Source organism: Mytilus trossulus, chromosome 1, assembly GCF_036588685.1.
Source record: "Mytilus trossulus isolate FHL-02 chromosome 1, PNRI_Mtr1.1.1.hap1, whole genome shotgun sequence".
Lineage (NCBI taxonomy): Eukaryota > Metazoa > Mollusca > Bivalvia > Mytilida > Mytilidae > Mytilus > Mytilus trossulus.
Window position 1 is genome coordinate 44501470 of NC_086373.1, and position 19875 is coordinate 44521344.

General features: G+C 32.9%; 1 protein-coding gene across 1 annotated transcript in view; it reads left to right on the top strand.

Annotated features, from left to right (window-relative positions):
* The window catches only part of LOC134725345 (RNA exonuclease 1 homolog), a 60680-nt gene that overhangs the window by 4824 nt on the left and 35981 nt on the right, over positions 1-19875 (top strand). The window contains exons 2-5 of the mRNA XM_063589079.1: positions 4408-6188; positions 8005-8091; positions 13106-13252; positions 18273-18404. Coding sequence (XP_063445149.1) covers positions 4408-6188; positions 8005-8091; positions 13106-13252; positions 18273-18404 — 2147 coding nt within the window. The remainder of the gene's footprint in view (positions 1-4407; positions 6189-8004; positions 8092-13105; positions 13253-18272; positions 18405-19875) is intronic.

Consider the following 19875-nt stretch of genomic DNA (forward strand, 5'->3'; position numbering starts at 1 on the left):
TTAAACTTCTGCTGGTTTTTTTGTATGTGTATGAAATTATAGGTGGTTATATATTTTCAAAATAGAGAGGCATAAAGTTTTGGACGGTAGAGTCATTAAATATACTAGATAAGTTGACAAAATCAATACCTCTGCTAATATATTTAATTTTCAGAAAATGACGTTTATGATCTTCAGGTATGTCGATATGCGGGAACAGCCTATGGTGGCAAAAAGCTGTAATTATACGAGAATATTCATACAGTGGGCTGAAGAATGAGATGGTGTCACACTCTTTGAAAATATCGTGTAATTTACTAATGGGTATTTGACCCAGTTTACATAATAATTGATGCCTACCATTGTTTTTAAATATAGATAAGAGATTACCAATTGTATAATTTATACGATTTTTAACTCGTTGATTTCGATTGATACGTTTCCCATGAGACGTATTATTTTGTTGTTTTTTATCAATGATATTCATGATATCAATAGAAGAAGTAGTCGATATGTTCCCTTGTCCAAGTATATTGTCATTTAGAACCAGAGGATAAGCTGTTAACTTTATGTGATAGTTATAAAGCTTTATATTTAGGACTATCAACATAATATCATTGATTAGTAAAGAAGGCAATACATTTCAGCATGTGCATTCTTGTTTCTCATAATTGAAGGCTGTACAGTTTACCATAATTACTTACATCCACTTCATTTGAACTTAGGTGGATAGTTGTCTCACATATCCTTTCAATGTTGTGTAGAAATTTTAAGAGTGCATTCATCATTTGTGTTTTATCAAAATCTTTTTTTTTAATATTTAAGTTATTTTGCTAATGATGCTAATTTTAACCATTTTGGGATTGTTTCTGTATTAAGGCGGGGGGAGGGGGGGAGGGGTTCATTTTTTGAAAAACAATTATTCCCTTGGTTTAATCAGTCAGGGGACTAAGTAGCAAATTAGAAATTTTGTAGTTTTACCAAAATTTAAAACATAATGACATATACACGTATGTAAGTTTAGATTATATCTTATATATAATCTATACTATTAAACGAGAAGACCTCATTTTGTGTGTTCGCTTCTCTTCCTTCCACAATGCATTAATCATCATGCCTCTGTGTTCTATAGATAACATGCATAGTTGCATTTGTCATCCATTCTTATGATTATTCAGATTGAGTTATTTTGGGAGAAAAACGACAAAATAGGTGTCCGGATATTGTTTCCGTCATCAGACTGACTTTTAGTCATAGATAAGTCTTCCGGTTTTAAACATGCACAAAAACAACCAATTGTAGGATAGATTACAAAAATGAAAAATAAATAAGCCAATCAGAGTGTTCTCCATATCATGGTTTTTAGATCGCAAGAACCACAACTATTATACCTCCTTAGAGACAATTAATTTTCACGTTTATCCACATGTAAGCTACGATTATACAACTATAATATATAGAGACTCTCTGTAGTCTGTCTACTGTTTTCTTATTATTATTTACTATCTAAGGGGTCATACCAGTTGCATAAATTTTGAAATAAGTAAAACACATGGAAACAAAAATGTGTTAATAGTATACGGATGCCACATCTGCACTATCATTTTCTATATTCAGTGGACTGTGAAATGGGGTAAAATCTAATTTGGCATTAAAATTAGATAGATCATATAAAATCATAAGGAACATATTAACTAAGTTTCGAGTTGATTGAACTTCAACTTCATCAAAAACTACCTCGACAAAAACTTTAACCGGAAGCGTGACAGACAGACGGACGGACAAACATACTGACACACAGACTAGAAAACATAATGCCTATAAATGGGCCATAAAACATTGTAGTTGAAAGTGAAAGTAGTTTTTTGGCCAAAATGAAAGTAGGGTAGAGATAAGAGGGAGGCAGGACTTTTCGGGACGTTGGGATCAGGTGTTTTTAAGCTCAGGATTTCGGGATTGATCCTTACGGGATCTGGGAATATTTTTTTTTGAATTTCGGGATGTCGGGATATGAATTTTGTTAAATTACGCACCTCAAGATTTCATGTTTTTAAGCCCAGGATTTCGGGATCAGGCCCCTCTGACCAGCCCTCAAATTAGCTTTAATCATTTATACAAGATTCAAATCCTACCATTGGCATGTTAATAGGGCTCTCAAAAGGAAAAGCACTGATGGATTGATAATATATTAATTACTAGCTACATGTATGCTACTAGGAAAAACTAGTTAAAATTAAAATTGTATTGCATGTGCTCTAAAGCCTTCATTTCTCATAGATAATTATTAATTGTTTAAATTAAAAGAAATATCGTATTTTTATATGCCCATTTACGGGACGTATTATGGTATTCTGTTGTTTATCTGTCCGTCCGTCCGTCGTCAACATGTCGGACATTAACTCAAAAACCCTTTAACCAATTTGCATATATAACTTTGGTGAATTGTTCATATTAATTGATGTGAGCTCCCTTTTGTTTTTATAAATTTTAGATTTGACGTTTCTGAGTTATGGGGTTTTATTCATTTAAAAAAGGGGGATTTCCAGCTTTTAGACAATAACTCAACTCAAGCATGTCAAGAATGCTTTCACCAACTTGCAAGAAATTGTGGTGAATTGTTATATCTATTGACATGAGCTCCTGTTTGATTTTTATAAATTTTACATTTTACATTTCCAAGTTACAGGGTTTTATTGTCGAGCCTGCAACTTTTGTTGCAGAAAGCTCGACATAGGGATAGTGATCTGGCGACGGTGGCGGCGGTGTTAGTTCACTTCTTAAAAGCTTTATATTTTAAAAGGTGGAAGACCTGGATGCTTCATACTTTGTATATAGATGCCTCATGTTACGAAATTTCCGTCTGTCACATGTCCAATGTCCTTGACCTCATTTTCATGGTTCAGTGACTACTTGAAAAAAAAAGTTAACATTTTTTTTAATGTTAAATTCTCTCTTATTTAAAGTAATAGGATAACTATATTTGGTATGTGCCTACCTTGCAAGGTCCTCATGCCCGTCAGACAGTTTTCAATTTACCTCAACCTCATTTCATGGTTCAGTGAACAAGGTTAAGTTTTGGTGGTCAAGTCCATTTCTCAGATACTATAAGCAATAGGTCTTGTATATTCAGTGTATGGAAGGATTGTAAGGTGTACATGTCCAACTGGCAGGTGTCATCTGACCTTGACCTCATTTTCATGGTTCATCGGTTATAGTTAAATTTTTGAGTTTTGGTCTATTTTTTCTAAAATACTATATGCAATAGGTCAACTATATTTGGTGTATGGAAATATTTTATGATCTATATGTCAGTCGCGCAGGTTTTATTTGACCTTGACCTCTTTTTCATGGTTCATCGATCAATGTTTAGTTTTCTTGGTTAATGTTGAGTTTATGTGACAGTTGTAATAAAGCTTTATATTTAGGACTATCAACATAATATCAATGATAAGTAAAGAAGGCGAGACATTTCAGCGTGTGCACTCTTGTTAAAAAAAAAGTTGTTTTAATTTATTGATAATTTATAAAATTTTCATTTTACATAAGTTTATGAGTTATGGGGTTTTATTCATTAAAAAAGGGGGGATTTTCCCAGTTTTCAGACAATATTTCAAAAATGCTGTCAGCAATTCTCATGAAACTTTGGTGAATTGTTTATATCTATTGATGTAAGCTTAAGCTCCCTTTTGATTTTCATAAATTTCTAATATGACGTTGAGAATTAATTTAACTTTATTTGTTTATAGTCTGACAACAGAATTACTAAGTTTTGCACAACAGCACAGTGTATTGTACAACAGCACAGTGTATTGCACAACAGCAACAAATCTTTAATTGAATTTATATATAACCAATTTCAACTTCTTTGACTACATTTATTCAGAAACCTATAATATGTGTCAAATATTCAATTACAATCCTGTATCAAGCTTGAATATTGTGTCCATTTTTAACCCAACTGTTCAGGGTTGGACCCATGCAGGCGTATCCAGCTGTGCTCAGCGAAGCAGTTTATTTAAGTTTTTGCCTTGGATAAATCAAATATGTTGCAATGGGGGAATTATGGAACTCTGTGTTTTTATTGAACTGTTGCATCACCTTCCAAGGTTAGGGGTTGGGCATCTGCTAATGGGTTTCACCCCACCACATTCTATGTGTGCAAGTCCAAAGTCAGGAGCTTGGAGCTGTAATTCAGTGGTTGTCATTTGAATTCTTTTACATTTCATGGCCTTTTATAGCTTGCTATCTAGTCAGGGTTTTGCTCATTATTGAAGTACCTATAGTTTCTTACTTTTATGTCTTTCTGTGATGGCGTGTAGTTTCATTGTCATTCATATTAAATCTTCTTATATTTACGTTGACAAGCATCAATTTGTCAAACAAATTAACTATTTATAAAACTAATTAAAATGAGTTTTCTATTTGTAGGAAAAGTGCAGAAATCTGCAAGCAACTCAGTATATATTGATAGCTTGGTTGATAAACCTTGGTCTTCAAACTCTTCTATTCAGAGCGATGTTAATAGCAAAAAAGGTGAAGGTGATTCTTCTAAGGACACACCAAGGAACATAATTGGCTACAACAAATATACAGGAGATCCTATATATGAGGACTTTAAACAAGAGACCTATGAAGTTGAAGGGCCAAGTAATGGTGGTGATTCAGCTACTATCAATAAATATACAGGAAAGCCTGTATACAATGGATCTAACACAACAAGTATCACAAATAATGTTCCGGAATACAATCCAACTCCTATTGCAGAGTTGAAGAAAAGCAATTTGGACAAAACTTCAGAGATAGAACATTCTCAAATTGAAAATTTGAACCAGTATGATCCAGAGAAAAACTTTTCTACAAATCAAGTAACTGCATCACATTCATTGCCTTCAGCTCCAAAGAGAATATTAAGTTATGAGCCAACAAATATTCGTCCAGCAAAGCTTGCACGTAAAACTAGTTATGAATTTGATGTATCAAAATTTAGTAGTGGAAGTGAAGAAAGTGAAAATGAAAAGGATAAAATTGAAGAGCAGTATTCACCTACAGAGAGCAGTTCATATCAAGGAAATTGTGACAAAGATATACTTTCTGAACAAAAATTAACTGCCCCAGTCGGTGAAAATGTAAAAGATGACCTTCTATCTGTTGATACTAATGTGATGAAAGATGTTAAATACTTTGAAAATCTTTTATTGAGTAATCCAGAGGAATCCTCATTTGATGATTTACAGAAGAGTAGAACAATATGTTTAAACAAAGAGGAAGGAAATGATGAAAAAAATATAACAACATCCGAAAAAAAAGAGAAAAAAAGTGGAAATAAGTCACTAACAGAGTTAAAACAGACTAAAAAAAATTCTGATAGCAGTATTCATAAAAAATCAGATAGTTCCCATAAACATGATAAATGTGATAAAGATACTGGAAAACATTATTTATCAAAGTCTCATAAAAGTAGGTCTAGTTCTCAGAAATCTCACAGCTCTCAAAAGTCTTCTAAAGGAGAAAAATCTTCTGATCAAAAACTAAAATCTAAAACAGCTGATAAAAGTGGGGAATCAGACAAGAAACCTAGTTCTAACAGGAGTTCTAGTAAGAATAAATCAGAATCTAAACACACCACAGAACAGCCAAATTCAAATAGGAAAGTTAGTGGTCATAGTCATGATAGTGGTGAAAAAAGTAAAGATTCAAAGTCAGAAGTGAAGAACCATTCTAGTAAGTCTCATAAGGATCATCATTCTAATAAATCTCACAAAGACATGAAAGATAACAAATCTGGCAAACATTCTCTAGCAAATTCTCATGACAAGTCTAAAAAATCTGACGAGAATCACTCTGAAAAAAATTCACATCGAAAGTTAACATTGGATGTACAACAGCAGAAGTTAGCCAATAATAGCAAGGAGCCAAGTATTAAAAGAAAAAGTGATGAACAGAAATTCAAATATAGTTCAACAGGAAGTAAGAAATCTGAGGTTCTATGTAAAGTAACTGCACAAAGAACATCAACAGACAGTCAACAAATTGTTGATATTAATGTGGATTTGTTTGGTGAAGACAGTGATAAAGAAATCCTCGATGATTCTGATTTAGAGCACCACCCATTGATACATGCAGAAGACTTGTCAGATGATGATACATATGATGAATGCTTACAAATATTTAAAGCATCAGAACATTCAAACACAAAGCGCAACTTAAAGGTAGTATTGAATCTTTATCTTATCATTCAATTCTCATTCAGTTAAGTACAGTAAACTAAGCAGTTAAAAACTAACACTCACTTATTGTAGAGCCTGCAACATGTTTTAGCAGAAGTTAGACATAAGGATCCTACATTCTCATGACTCTGGCATTGTTGGTGTCAACATAGATATTTTCAGTTTGTGGTTATAGGTCATCTGACCAAAAGCTTTTACAATAATCTTTAATACTGAAACTGCTGGTCAAAATTTAACCAATCATTGCCACAATCACCACAGGGGTATCTAGTTTATAAACATGTCCAATACTCTGCCTGCCAACCAAGGCATTTTTGCATAGAACATATGGGTAAAATGCAAATTTATCAATTATTATGAAAACTGTTGTAAATAATAAAAATTGACATGTTAAGAAGGTTGAGATCTATCCATTGACAATGTAGTTAGTTCTTCCATCCCCTTCGTCTGGCAAATAAGTTTTTGTACACTTTTTTCTTCTTACTTGAAGATATTGCTTTGATAATCAATAATAATTGGTATATATAGTCTTATCATGTCAAGTAAAAGATCTAGTTTATAGAATTTTGTTAAGATTGTCTTGATATTGTTTAGAATTATGGTCCATGCCAGCCCCCTACTATTTGCTTGCGCTTGTAGGCTACAAACATGACAAATGAAGTGGATAGTGGTGCTTGCTTTAGTCAAACTCTAGTCTCTAGTAAGATCTTTGAATATATTGTCTTCAATGGTACTAACATACATGACATACATGACATAGATTTTGTTAATAAATTAAAGCATAATTTGTTTATAACTATATAGCTATACATGATTTGTATGGCTATATAGTTATAAACACTAGCTGTCAATACTTACATTCTGTCATTAATGATTAGACAAGGTCATCTGTTTATGATGTATTTATACTAAATATATTGGATGTGCATTGATTGAAATTTTAGTATGGAAACAGTGAAATAACAAAAATATTGAAATCCAACTTGTCCAACGGAAATTCAAAACAGAAAGTCCTTAACAAAATTGCAAAATCAAAAGCTCAAACACATCTAAGGAATGGAAAACAACTGTCATATTCCTGCCTTGGTACAGGCATTTCCTAGTGTTGAAAATGGAAGATTATACTTGGTTTTGTAGCTCGCTAAACCTCTTTAAAAACATGGTTTATTTATTACTTGGAATTAAGTTTGAACTTTGAACTAGACCCATTGGTGATCTTCGGCTGTTGTCTGCTCTTTGGTTGAGTCGTTGTCTATTTGACACATTCCCCATTTCCATTCTCAATTTTATTTAGTAAACTTAAATTGTTATTATACAAAGAAATAGGCACACTGCTCTTATGAGCATTAATATTTTGTTTTCAATAAATTTCTTACACCTTGTGTACGTGTTATAATGGGCAATGAAAATCTGTAAAAATTTGTTCAATTGATCATGTTGATGGAAATAAAGTTTGAAAGTAGTGGAATCCAATGCTACATATATATGAAAGCAGACTCAAAGTAAAAACTTACTATTATTTATTATATAATTCAAACACAATCAAACTTCAGTTACAGAATGATTATAATCCTAACAGAACCTTAATAAATCATGTACTTACTCGTGTGTGGTACATAGAACGTTGTCACAGTAACAATTACATTTTTTTACTAGTAACAGTTTAACAGTTTTGAATTACTAGCGGATGTATTCATTTATTTAATACTAATTATAACTGTCACTATACAGCTGAATGCCATGTTAAAAAAATGACAGAATACTTAATTTTGTTATCATTGTTTACTTTTTATTATAGAAAACACCTCCTGAGACAACAAAGAATGAAGAACCTATGATAATTTCAAGTAAAAAAAGAGTAGCTCATAGTACAAACTCAAAAGAGGTAATCTATTAATATCTATCAATAGAATTACTAAGGAGATAGTTCAGGGCTTGTACTTCTAATAATGAATTCCTTGATAGTGGGTTGCTGCTTATAAGGAAGCAAGGATTCCAAATTGTAAACATGGTAAGGCCATAAAAAAGATATGTTTGTTTGCTCTAACCCTACCTTCCCAAAAAATAGCTGTCTACTCAATATCATTTATTGTGTTGATGTAAAAAAGTTTTTTTTTAATCAGATAGGCCTGAAAACTAAAAAAACATTTTACTTTTTACTTTCTCTTTGTTAAAAAAAAGAAGAAAATGACTAACTACCCACTGTTTCAACCTTTAGGTAGGGTTTGGACAAACCAAAATATTTTTAAGTGTGGCCTTTGCACATGGTAACCAATGGTAAAGTTGAGGTAATTTCTTCAAATATTTTAATGACATTATCATGATTATCGTGATTAGTTTGGCTGTTGTGGAGTTTTCTATGGAAGTGTTTTAGGGGCTGCTGTTTGTTTTCAACCATATTGTTTTCTAATTTTGATACTGTAAATTCAGAAATTATTGGGATTTTTGGAGAATGGACTTGAATTGCAAGGTTAATCATTGCAACATCAGGAAAAGCTGCAATATATGCACCAGATATCAGAATATGAGTTCTTATTACATGTATTGCCATACTCACCAAGTTGCATAATCACATTGATAAAAACCTCGTTATTATTTCTGAATTTACAGTATTTGATTGCTCCTTTTTATGCCCTACCTACGATAGTAGAGGAGCATTATGTTTTCTGGTCTGTGGCTCTGTCCGTTCGTTCCTTCAATCGTCCGCAGGTTAAAGTTTTTGGTCAAGGTAGTTTTTGATGAAGATGAAGTCCAATCAACTTGAAACTTAGTACACTTGTTGCTTATGATATGATCTTTCTAATTTTGAAGCCAAATTAGACTTTTGACCCCAATTTCACGGTCAACTGAACATACAATGTATAAAATGAAAGTGGGATTTTCAGGTTAAAGTTTTTGGTCAAGGTAGTTTTTGATGAAGCTGAAGTCCGATCAACTTGAAACTTAGTACACTTGATGCTTATGATATGATATTTTTAATTTTATAGCCAAATTAGATTTTTGACCCCAATTTCACGGTCCATGGAACATGGAAAATGATTGTGCCAGTGGGGCATCTGTGTACTTTGGACACATTCTTGTTTACTTGGTGTCCACCATTGTCTGCTGTTTGTTGTCTGTAAACTTTTAATAAATCTTCTCTTTTTGAAATTCTTGGCCAATTGGAACCAAACTTAAACATAATCATCACTGAGGTACATTTATCTATAAAAATGTGTGTCATGATCTCTTGTACTAACCAACTTGGTCTCTAATGCAATAGAACACCTACGGTCAAATGGCTGAAATGCAAATATTGTCTAATTTGTTGAAAACTGTTTTCATGGTTATAGATGTAGAAATTCAATTTTGTTGGAAACTAGAAAATTGAGTGCATTGTACATGTAACAGGCTCTTCAAATGCTTTGGTGGTGTTTGTGTTGCTCAGTCTTTAGTTTTCTCTGTTGTGATTTGTACATGTAGGCTCTTGTTTGCCTTTTGGTCTTCTCCTTTTTGCTATGGTGTTGTTGGTTAATTTTCGACTTTTGAGTTGTTATGTCCCTTTGGTATCTTTTACCTTTTTTTATGGGAACAGCAAATATTTCCCTACACAGTCATGACAGTGCTGTGATTCGAAAGAATTGTCGTCTTTGTCCTATTAGTATAGAAATGAAATAATTTATGTGAGCTGAATTGATTCAAAAACAAATATCTGATATTTTATTTATATTTTCCTTCAAATACAGGTTAAAATAAACAGTTCATTCCCTCTATTCCCACTTTTTATAAATCTGGTAAGAAAAGGTAAAATTTCATGTGGGAATAGGAGGAAAACTTGTGCAAACAAAGGATTATACTATACAAACATTTTTTAATCAACTGTTAATTGACCAGTGTTTTTTTATTAGAACAGGTAATAAGTTATTTTTGCATCTATGAATTCTGTTTTTTTTAACAAAATAAATATGAAAGAAATTAAAACAAAAAATAAAAAGTATAAGTAAATTATTTTTATTACTTTTATAACACAAATTTAACTAGATTCAAGCAATCTGATGTACAGTAGTTGTCGTTTGTTTATGTAATATATACATGTTTCTCGTTTCTCGTTTTGTTTATATAGAAGAGGGACGAAAGATACCAAAGGGACAGTCTAGATACCAAAGGGACAGTCTAGATACCAAAGGGACAGTCTAGATTAGACCGTTGGTTCTCCCGTTTGAATGGTTTTACACTAGTAATTTTGGGGCCCTTTATAGCTTGTTGTTCGGAGTGAGCCAAGGCTCCGTGTTGAAGGCCGTACTTTAACCTATAATGGTTTACTTTTTAAATTGTTATTTGGATGGAGAGTTGTCTCATTGGCACTCACACCACATCTTCCTATATCTATATAATATAAAAATAAATTATACAACAGCACTAAATAAAATCGCACATTGTAGCACAAACATTAGACAATCACTGTATACAAGTCTATTAAAGTTTATCAATCTATTCCACGTGAAGAAGGTGGGAGGCTGCATCACCAAACTCTACTGTTGTGACTTCCTTGTTGCGGTGTCTAACCTTAAGTTGGTCTAATCTGTTGTTGATTTCTACATACTTCTTTTAAAGAGCCACTCTCTTCCCACTGGCTGCATACTGGATCATGGTCAGGGCGTTGAAGGCTTCCTTATGTTTCAGAAGTTTAATTTGTTGAAAGATGTTTGGATGTGGATGCGTGACATGTTTCTTCAGCTTGCTATGCCATCCCTCTAGATGATTTGCTGTCCTTGGTCCTTGTGTTAAGTAGTGGTTCCAAAGGTCACTGTTCTGTTCAACCCAGTATGTTGTTACATAGTCTGTAAGGCTGTGTAGTTGATGTTGGTATCAATCTGATCTATGTCTGTTAGGGCATTAAACCACACATCTTCAACCTCAGCAAAGGGTATAACTGGAAGTACAGCGGCACGAGGGCATTAAACCACACATCTTCAACCTCAGCAAAGGGTATAACTGGAAGTACAGTGGCACGGCGTACAAGTTGATGAATATTGTTGTTATCCTTGTATGGAACCTGAAGTCCACTTTCTTGTGCTTTTCTCCAGATGCATTGCGTGTAGTGGCAGAAACAGCCTTTTGCGTTGATGCCAGGAAATACAGAGTATACTGAATTTCAGATGGCGACTTTGTAGTCCAGGAAGATAGTGGTAGGCTGAAGTTTTAGTTGGTGTTGGTGGCAGAGATCTTTAAGTACAGTCAGGAACCTTGTATATGGTGATGATACATTTTACACCTGTCCGAGATTATAACTATACACTTTTCATGCAATGGTTGATGGAGCAATGTATCCACTCATACACAGTTTATTTCCAGCCAGGGATGGGGTAATCGTAATCTGTAATCGTAATCGATTGTAATTGATTACATTTTTCCAAGTTATCTACAGTAATCTGTAATCGAAGACATTTTCAATTACATGTAATCGTAATTTAATCGATTACAGCAAAAAATTGGGATGTAATCATCGATTACTTTTCGATTACATTTCGATTACTTTAGCAAAATAGTTCGATGAAAAACAACCTATTTCAGAGGAAAATATGTATGTTATCACTTTGAAGTACAGATAAAATATTATGCATCAACAATACTTGAGAGTTAAGCAACTGCTTTATTTCTAACTATTGTCTCAAGCTGCATATCAGCTGCTTACCAGTTCAATTTGATTCATTGATTGTTGTTTGCTTACATCCAGAAGCTCATTTTTGATGTTGATAATTATTTATTATAATTTAATTGTGTTAAAAAAAAAGAAAGTTTATCTGCAAGTAGATATAGGAAGATGTGGTGTGAGTGCCAATGAGACAACTCTCCATCCAAGTAACAAATTTATAAAAGTAAACCATTATAGGTCAATGTACGGCCTTCAACACAGAGCCTTGGCTCACACCGAACAGAAAGCTATTAAGGGACCCAAATTACTAGTGTAAAACCATTCAAACGGGAAAACCAACGGTCTAATCTATATAAAAAAACGAGAAACAAAACACGTATAAATTACATAAACAAACAACATCTACTGTACATCAGAATCCTGACTAAGGACAGGTGCAAACAATTGCAGCGGGATTAACATTTAAATGGTACTAAGGCCTTAAAGAGTGATGTTTCTAATTTGTTTGGAAAGGATGACTTTCAGACCATCTTATGACCTTAACTTCTAAAATTCAAGTACCAAGACTCTCACAGTAACCATTATAGTGTTGCTGATTATCAAATCACTCGTTTTACAAACTTATAATCTCTTATTCATGTTATTCTACAATAATTCTTGTCTCACTTTCACCAAATCCCTAAAATGTGATACTTGAGTGTTTTGTTGGGTAGGTTAGGCATTGCTAGGTCAATAATATTTGGTATGCATTTGTATCAGAAATTGTCTCATTTCCTAGGAGAATTTCGGCCAGCCCCTCATTCATGATCTTTTGTTGGTTGTTTCAAATTACAGGAATTAGCCATCAGATTCAGAAAGTTTACTTAGAACTTAGAACTTTAAACTGTTGTTGGGATTCAGATAAAAAGAAGTCTTTGCAGATAATTTGGATTTTTTTTTTCATTTGTCATTCAAGATTTATGTGACTTTTAACATCAGATTTAAGGCAATTTGTCAAAACATCACATGCTAAAATCATTTTGTGCTGATGCAGCATAAAGAAATTTCAAATTAATTTATCACTATATTGCTTACTAACTACTTTATGCTTCAGTTAGATTAATTTTCTCTAACCTTCATACTATTATTCTAAAGGAAACACTCTTCTGATTTTTAATATTTTAGTTTGTTATTCTAGAATTACTGGTCTTTGACTGTCAGACGAATTTTGATTTCATCCAGTAAGTAGGACAAAACAAACTAGGCTTATGCTTTTTTTTTATAGGTCAAAAGAAAAATTCGGGAAAAGCCTTACTCAAAGCTTTCCCCAGCACAAGTCATGCACAACAGATTTTTGGAGATGAGAAAGAAAGCATTAGAGGAGGCAGCTAAATTACATTCAGCATCAACTTCATCATCATCATCTTCATTGGTAAGTACAGCCTATATGGTTAGTTTAAACATATTTATTACGGGTGGATTGGGAAACAAGTTTTGCAACTTATATTAATCCCTTTCCACTTTGCGGGTGCGAGTGCTGCCTTGTAGCGGCATTAGCCTACTCTTTTTCGAAATCTACAAGGGTGTCTTTAACGTGCAAGAGATATGGCTCTCTCTTAACACGGGTCAGCCATTTATCGTCCCCTTCCGACGGACTATCATCGTTTCCTTAAGACCATACTCGCAAATGGTGTCAAGAGAGAGCCGAAAATTGAGTTCCTGAAATTTTCATCCGAAACGGGAATCGAACCAGGAACCTTTGTGTTAGTAGTCCGATGCACTAACCACTACACCACGGCTCTCTTAACCTATATGGTTACAGTGGTTTTTTTTTATGCGTGCCAGTTTAAAAATTTATATTTCTTTATTTGAAGTCTTTTCTAGCTGGTTTTGGTTTCTTTTTTTAAATTTGATTTACTGGAAAAATTCCAATTATTGCTTGGGCAGAAAGTGACTGATATAGTTTATGTGCAATTACTAAAGAAATTTCCATCCTATGGTTTTTATACGCCCGTCAAAATTTTGACGGGACGTATTATGATATACAAATGTCCGGTGTCCGTCCGTCTGCCTGTCCGGCGTAAACATGTCGCACCGTAACTTGAGAACGACTTATCCAAATGTCATGAAACTTAACATAGTTGATTCTTATGATGGTCAAATGATCTGTATACTTTTTGGTGAAAATAAGATAAAAACTTTTTGAGCACCGTATCTCAAAAACGATTCTTGATTATGGCTTAAAACTTTAAACACTTCTTAGTTATATTAATCTTAATATCTGTATATTTTTTGGTGATGATTCAAAATTTTGTTTTTGAGTTATTGAGTATTTTGTAAAAAAGGGGGAGGGGTTTTATACATGTCACACCATATCTCAAAAACGATTTATGATTATTGCTTAAAACTTTATACATGTCTTTGTTATATTAATCTAAAGATCTGTATACTTTTTGGTGATGATTCAAAATTTTATTTTTGAGTTATTGAGTATTTTGTAAAAAAGGGGGAGGTTTTTTTTACATGTTGTGCCGTATCTCAAAAACAATTTATGATTATTGCTTAAAACTTTACACACTTCTTTGTTATATTAATCTAAAGATCTGTATACTTTTTGGTGATGATTTAAAACTTTATTTTGGAGTTATTGAGTATTTTGTTAAACAGGGGAGGTTTTTTTTACATGTTGCGCCGTATCTCAAAAATAATTTATGATTATTGCTTAAAACTTTACACACTTCTTTGTTATATTAATCTAAAGATCTGTATACTTTTTGGTGATGATTAAAAATTTTATTTTAGTGATATTTAGTTTTTTGTAAAAAAAAAACAGGGTTGGGGGTTTCACATGTCCCGCCGTGTCTCAAAAACAATATATGGTTATTGCTTAAAACTTTCTCAGAAACTATTTATGATTATTGCATAAAACTTCCACACAAGACGTTGGGCGTATCATGCGCTCATGGCGCAGCTGTTTATTAAATTTAATATGTTGTTACCGGTGACTGCCATTGACCTAATTAAGGTCAAGGATGATATTGACTATTTTCAATTTTACCTTTCATGAGTTATATTTCTTGATTACAATTACTTAAAATTGAAAAAAAGATAAGAAAAATGGTTTGATGATTGTATGTTGAGTTAATGTGCTGTATCTTATTGTAGTATCCAGGGTCAGGGGGAATGAACCTCTTCACATTTGGTTTTTAAAAATGTATGCTCAATGTACATTTTTTTTATTCATTAATGTAAAATTTCTGACTTATTATGAGTGATTAGATAACTATATGTTGGTTTATGGGATCCTATCTCTCAGACAGGATTCACCTGACCTTAACCTCATTTCATGGATCAGTGATCAGGTTACGTTTTCTTGATCAAGTCTTTATCTTAGATACTATAAGCAATATGTATACTATATTCGAGTATGGAATGATTCAAAGGTGACATGATTACCTGACAGTCCTTTACCTCATTTTCAAGGTTCATTTGTCAAGGGTTAAATTTTTATTGTTTTGTCATTTTATTCGATACTATAAACAATGGGTCAATTATATTTGGTTTATGGTATGATTGTGAGTGTGTCTGACATGGTTCATCTGATATTGTTGTTATTTTTATCAATCGTTAGCCAGTGTTTAGTCAGTTACCATAGTAATGTCTTTTTAGCTCACCTGGCCCATCACTTGTCATAGGACATTGTCTGTTAACTTTTATAAAAAAATATCTCCTCTGAAACAAATGGACCAAATTTAACTTAACTTGGCCCAATCATCATTGGTGTATAGTCATGTAGTTGTACAGATGTTTCAAATGACTTGACTTTCCAAACCAACATGGCTAAAAATAGACCATTGAGGTCAAATGCAATTTTTGTCTTATCTAAAAACTACCACAAAAAGAGAAAATCGGACAGGGCAAAAATTTCATAATGTTGAAATTAGCAACTTTAATTTGAGGAGATAAATAAACTCATTATAGATACCAGGATTGAAGGATTGAAATTTTATATTTGTTGTAGATGCAAGTTTTGTCTACAAAAGACTCATCAGTGATACTCGACTAAAAAAATTGTAAAAAGCCAAATAAAGTAAGAAGTTGAAGATCGAGAGCAGTCATGAGGAACAAAAATTCCTAAAAGTTTTGCCAATTTTTTTATGTGAAACTGGAGCCTATTTTCATAAATACATTATTTTGCATTTAACCCTTTCTTGTCCACTTCGTGCCGATTTAATTTCACAATTTTCAAATAAACTTGATATATCTAAATAAGGAAATATCCTAGATTTACAACATATTTGCGTTATTTTCTACTCACCAAACTCACAACCAGATGCTCCGCAGGGCGTAGCTTTATACGACCGCAGAGGTTGAACCCTGAACAGTTGGGGGCAAGTATGGACACAACATTCAAGCTGGAGTCCGCTCTAAATTTGGATTGTGATTAAATAGTTGACACAGCATAGGTTTCTGACACAGAATGAATGTATTCAAATGAACTTAAAATTTTTATTTTCTCTTAGAGCAATTCACTATGCTGTTGAATATTAATCCTCTCAAAAAAATGTTTGAAGAAATTTTCTTTTTATTTATGAAATTTCAAATGAGAAAAATTGAACCCAATTTTTTTAAATCACATCCCCCTTTCCCTTATTCCAAAACTAATTTCAATTAAGATATTCTAATGGAGTTTGCAACAATTAATACTCATTTAAATACATCATAAAATATTAAGATGTATAAAAACTGCTTGTTATCACTGAATGGTAAAGATTATTTAAATTTATCAGTTGGTAGTAAAAAGTGAATATACATTGTATATTGTATATAACGAAGATTTAAGTTGATTTTGGACAAAGAAAGATAACTCCAATTAAAAAAAATTCTTGCAGATATTTCTTGCTTACTTTACTGGACAAAGAAAGATAACTCTTAATTAAAAAAAAAATTGCTATTTCACAATATTGTGAAATAAGATATTTCTTGCCATTGCACAATACTGTGCAATTGAAAAGACTTGCTATTGCACAATACTTAATATAATAATTTTAGATCCTGATTTGGACCAACTTGAAAACTGGGCCCATAATCAAAAATCTAAGTACATGTTTAGATTCAGCATATCAAAGAGGCCCAAGAATTTGATTTTTGTTAAAATCAAACTTAGTTTAATTTTGGACCCTTTGCACTTTTATTTAGACCAATTTTAAAACTGGACCAAAAATTTAGAATCTACATACACAGTTAGATTTGGCATATCAAAGAACCCCAATTATTCAATTTTTGATGAAATCAAACAATGTTTAATTTTGGACCTCGATTTGGGCCAACTTGAAAACTGGGCCAATAATCAAAAATCTAAGTACATTTTTAGATTCAGCCTATCAAAGAACCCCAAGGTTTCAATTTTTGTTTAAATCAAACTAAGTTTAATTTTGGACCCTTTGGACCTTAATGTAGACCAATTTGAAAACGGGACCAAAAATTAAGAATCTACATACACAGTTAGATTCGGCATATTAAAGAACCCCAATTATTCAATTTTGATGAAATCAAACAAAGTTTAATTTTGGACCCTTTGGGCCCCTTTTTCCTTAACTGTTGGGACCAAAACTCCCAAAATCAATACCAACCTTCCTTTTATAGTCATAAACCTTGTGTTTAAATTTCATAGATTTCTATTTACTTATACTAACGCTATGGTGCGAAAACCAAGAAAAATGCTTATTTGGGTCCCTTTTTGGCCCCTAATTCCTAAACTGTTGGGACCGAAACTCCCAAAATCAATACCAACCTTCCTTTTGTGGTCATAAACATTGTGTTTAAATTTCATTGATTATTATTTTCTTTAACTAAAGTTATTGTGCGAAAACCAAGAATAATGCTTATTTGGGCCCTTTTTTGGCCCCTAATTCCTAAACTGTTGAAACCAAAACTTCCAAAATCAATCACATCCTTTCTTTTGTGGTCATAAACCTTGTGTCAAAATTTCATAGATTTCTATTAACTTAAACTAAAGTTATAGTGCGAAAACCAAGAAAATGCTTATTTGGGCCCTTTTTGGCCCCTAATTCCTAAAATATTGGGACCAAAACTCCCAAAATCAATACCAGCCTTCCTTTTATGGTCATAAACCTTGTGTTAAAATTTCATAGATTTCTATTCACTTTTACTAAAGTTAGAGTGCGAAAACTAAAAGTATTCGGACGACGACGACGACGACGACGACGACGACGACGACGACGACGACGACGACGACGACGCCAACGTGATAGCAATATACGACGAAATTTTTTTCAAAATTTGCGGTCGTATAAAAATAAATCGCTCTTGAAAATTAGTTGATTTACATTAATTTGTAGCATGATATTCACAGACACAGTATGTGAGTTTAGTGGAATTTTATGTATTGGTCATCATCATCATCAATTATAACAGCCACTACATTTCAGCATCAACCAACTCTGTCACACAACAAATCTAAGGGAGATCACATACAACAGTCCAGTTCAAGTAATTCAAGAATTACAGTGGTGTCTACTGCATCAAAGACCAAGAAACGCCAAGCTAGAATTCCAGATGTGGTATTATTTATTTTTAACCCTTATACCATAAATCATTACATCTCATTTAATCTTATGTTCATGAACTTAGAGTTATTTAAACAATACGCTTGATTCTAACAATATGCTTGGTTCTAATCGTTATGTTTCCATCAAAGTGGAAGGTTTCAGTTGATTTTATTTGACCTCATTTGTGTATTTTTAGTTATTTGACCTCATTTGTTGCTTTTTTAGTTATTTGACCTCATTTGTTGCTTTTTTAGTTATTTGACCTCATTTGTTGCTTTTTAGCTCACCTGTCCCGAAGGGACAAGTGAGCTTATGCCATCACTTGGCGTCCGTCGTCGTCTGTCGTCTGTCGTCTGTCATCTGTCGTCTGTCGTCCGTCGTCTGTCGTCGTAAACTATTTCAAGAATCTTCTCCTCTGAAACTACTGGGCCAAATACTTTCAAACTTTAACTGAATGTTCCTTAGGGTATCTAGTTTGTAAATTGTATCCGAAGTTTTGATCTATCAACAAACATGGTCACCATTGCTAAAAATAGAACATAGGGGTAAAATGCAGTTTTTGGCTTATAACTCAAAAACCAAAGCATTTAGAGCAAATCTGACATGGGGTAATATTGTTTATCAGGTCGAGATCTATCTGCCCTGAAATTTTTAGATGAATCAGACAACCCGTTGTTGGGTTGCTGCCCCTGAATTTGTAATTTTAAGGAAATTTTGCTGTTTTTGGTTATTATCTTGAATATTATTATAGATAGAGATAAACTTTAAACAGGAATAATGTTCAGCAAAGTAAGATTTACAAATAAGTCAACATGACAGAAATGATCAGTTGACCCCTTTAGGAGTTATTGCCCTTTATAGTCAATTTTTAACCATTTTTCGTAAATCTTAGTAATCTTTTACAAAAATCTTCTCCTCTGAAACTACTGGGCAAAATACTTTCAAACTTTAACTGAATGTTCCTTAGGGTATCTAGTTTGTAAATTGTATCCGAAGTTATGATCTATCAACAAACATGGTCGCCATTGCTAAAAATAGAACATAGGGGTCAAATGCAGTTTTTGGCTTATAACTCAAAAACCAAAGCATTTAGAGCAAATCTGACCTGGGGTTATATTGTTTATCAGGTCAATATCTACAATGTATCTGCCCTTAAATTTTCCGATGAATCAGACAACCTGTTGTTGGGTTGCTGCCCCTGAATTGATAATTTTAAGGAAACTTTGCTGTTTTTGTTTATTATCTTGAATATAATTATAGATAGAAATAAACTGTAAACAGCAATGATGTTCAGCAAAGTAAGATCTTCAATTAAGTCAATTTGACCAAAATTGTCTATTGACCCCTTAAGGAGTTATTGCCCTTTAAGGACTTTTTTCGCAATTTGTTCATCATGTTGACTTACTTTAAAAAATCTTCTTCTTTGAAACTGCTGTATCAATTTCAGCCAAACTTAGGCTAAATGAGTTTCAGAGTATTTAGT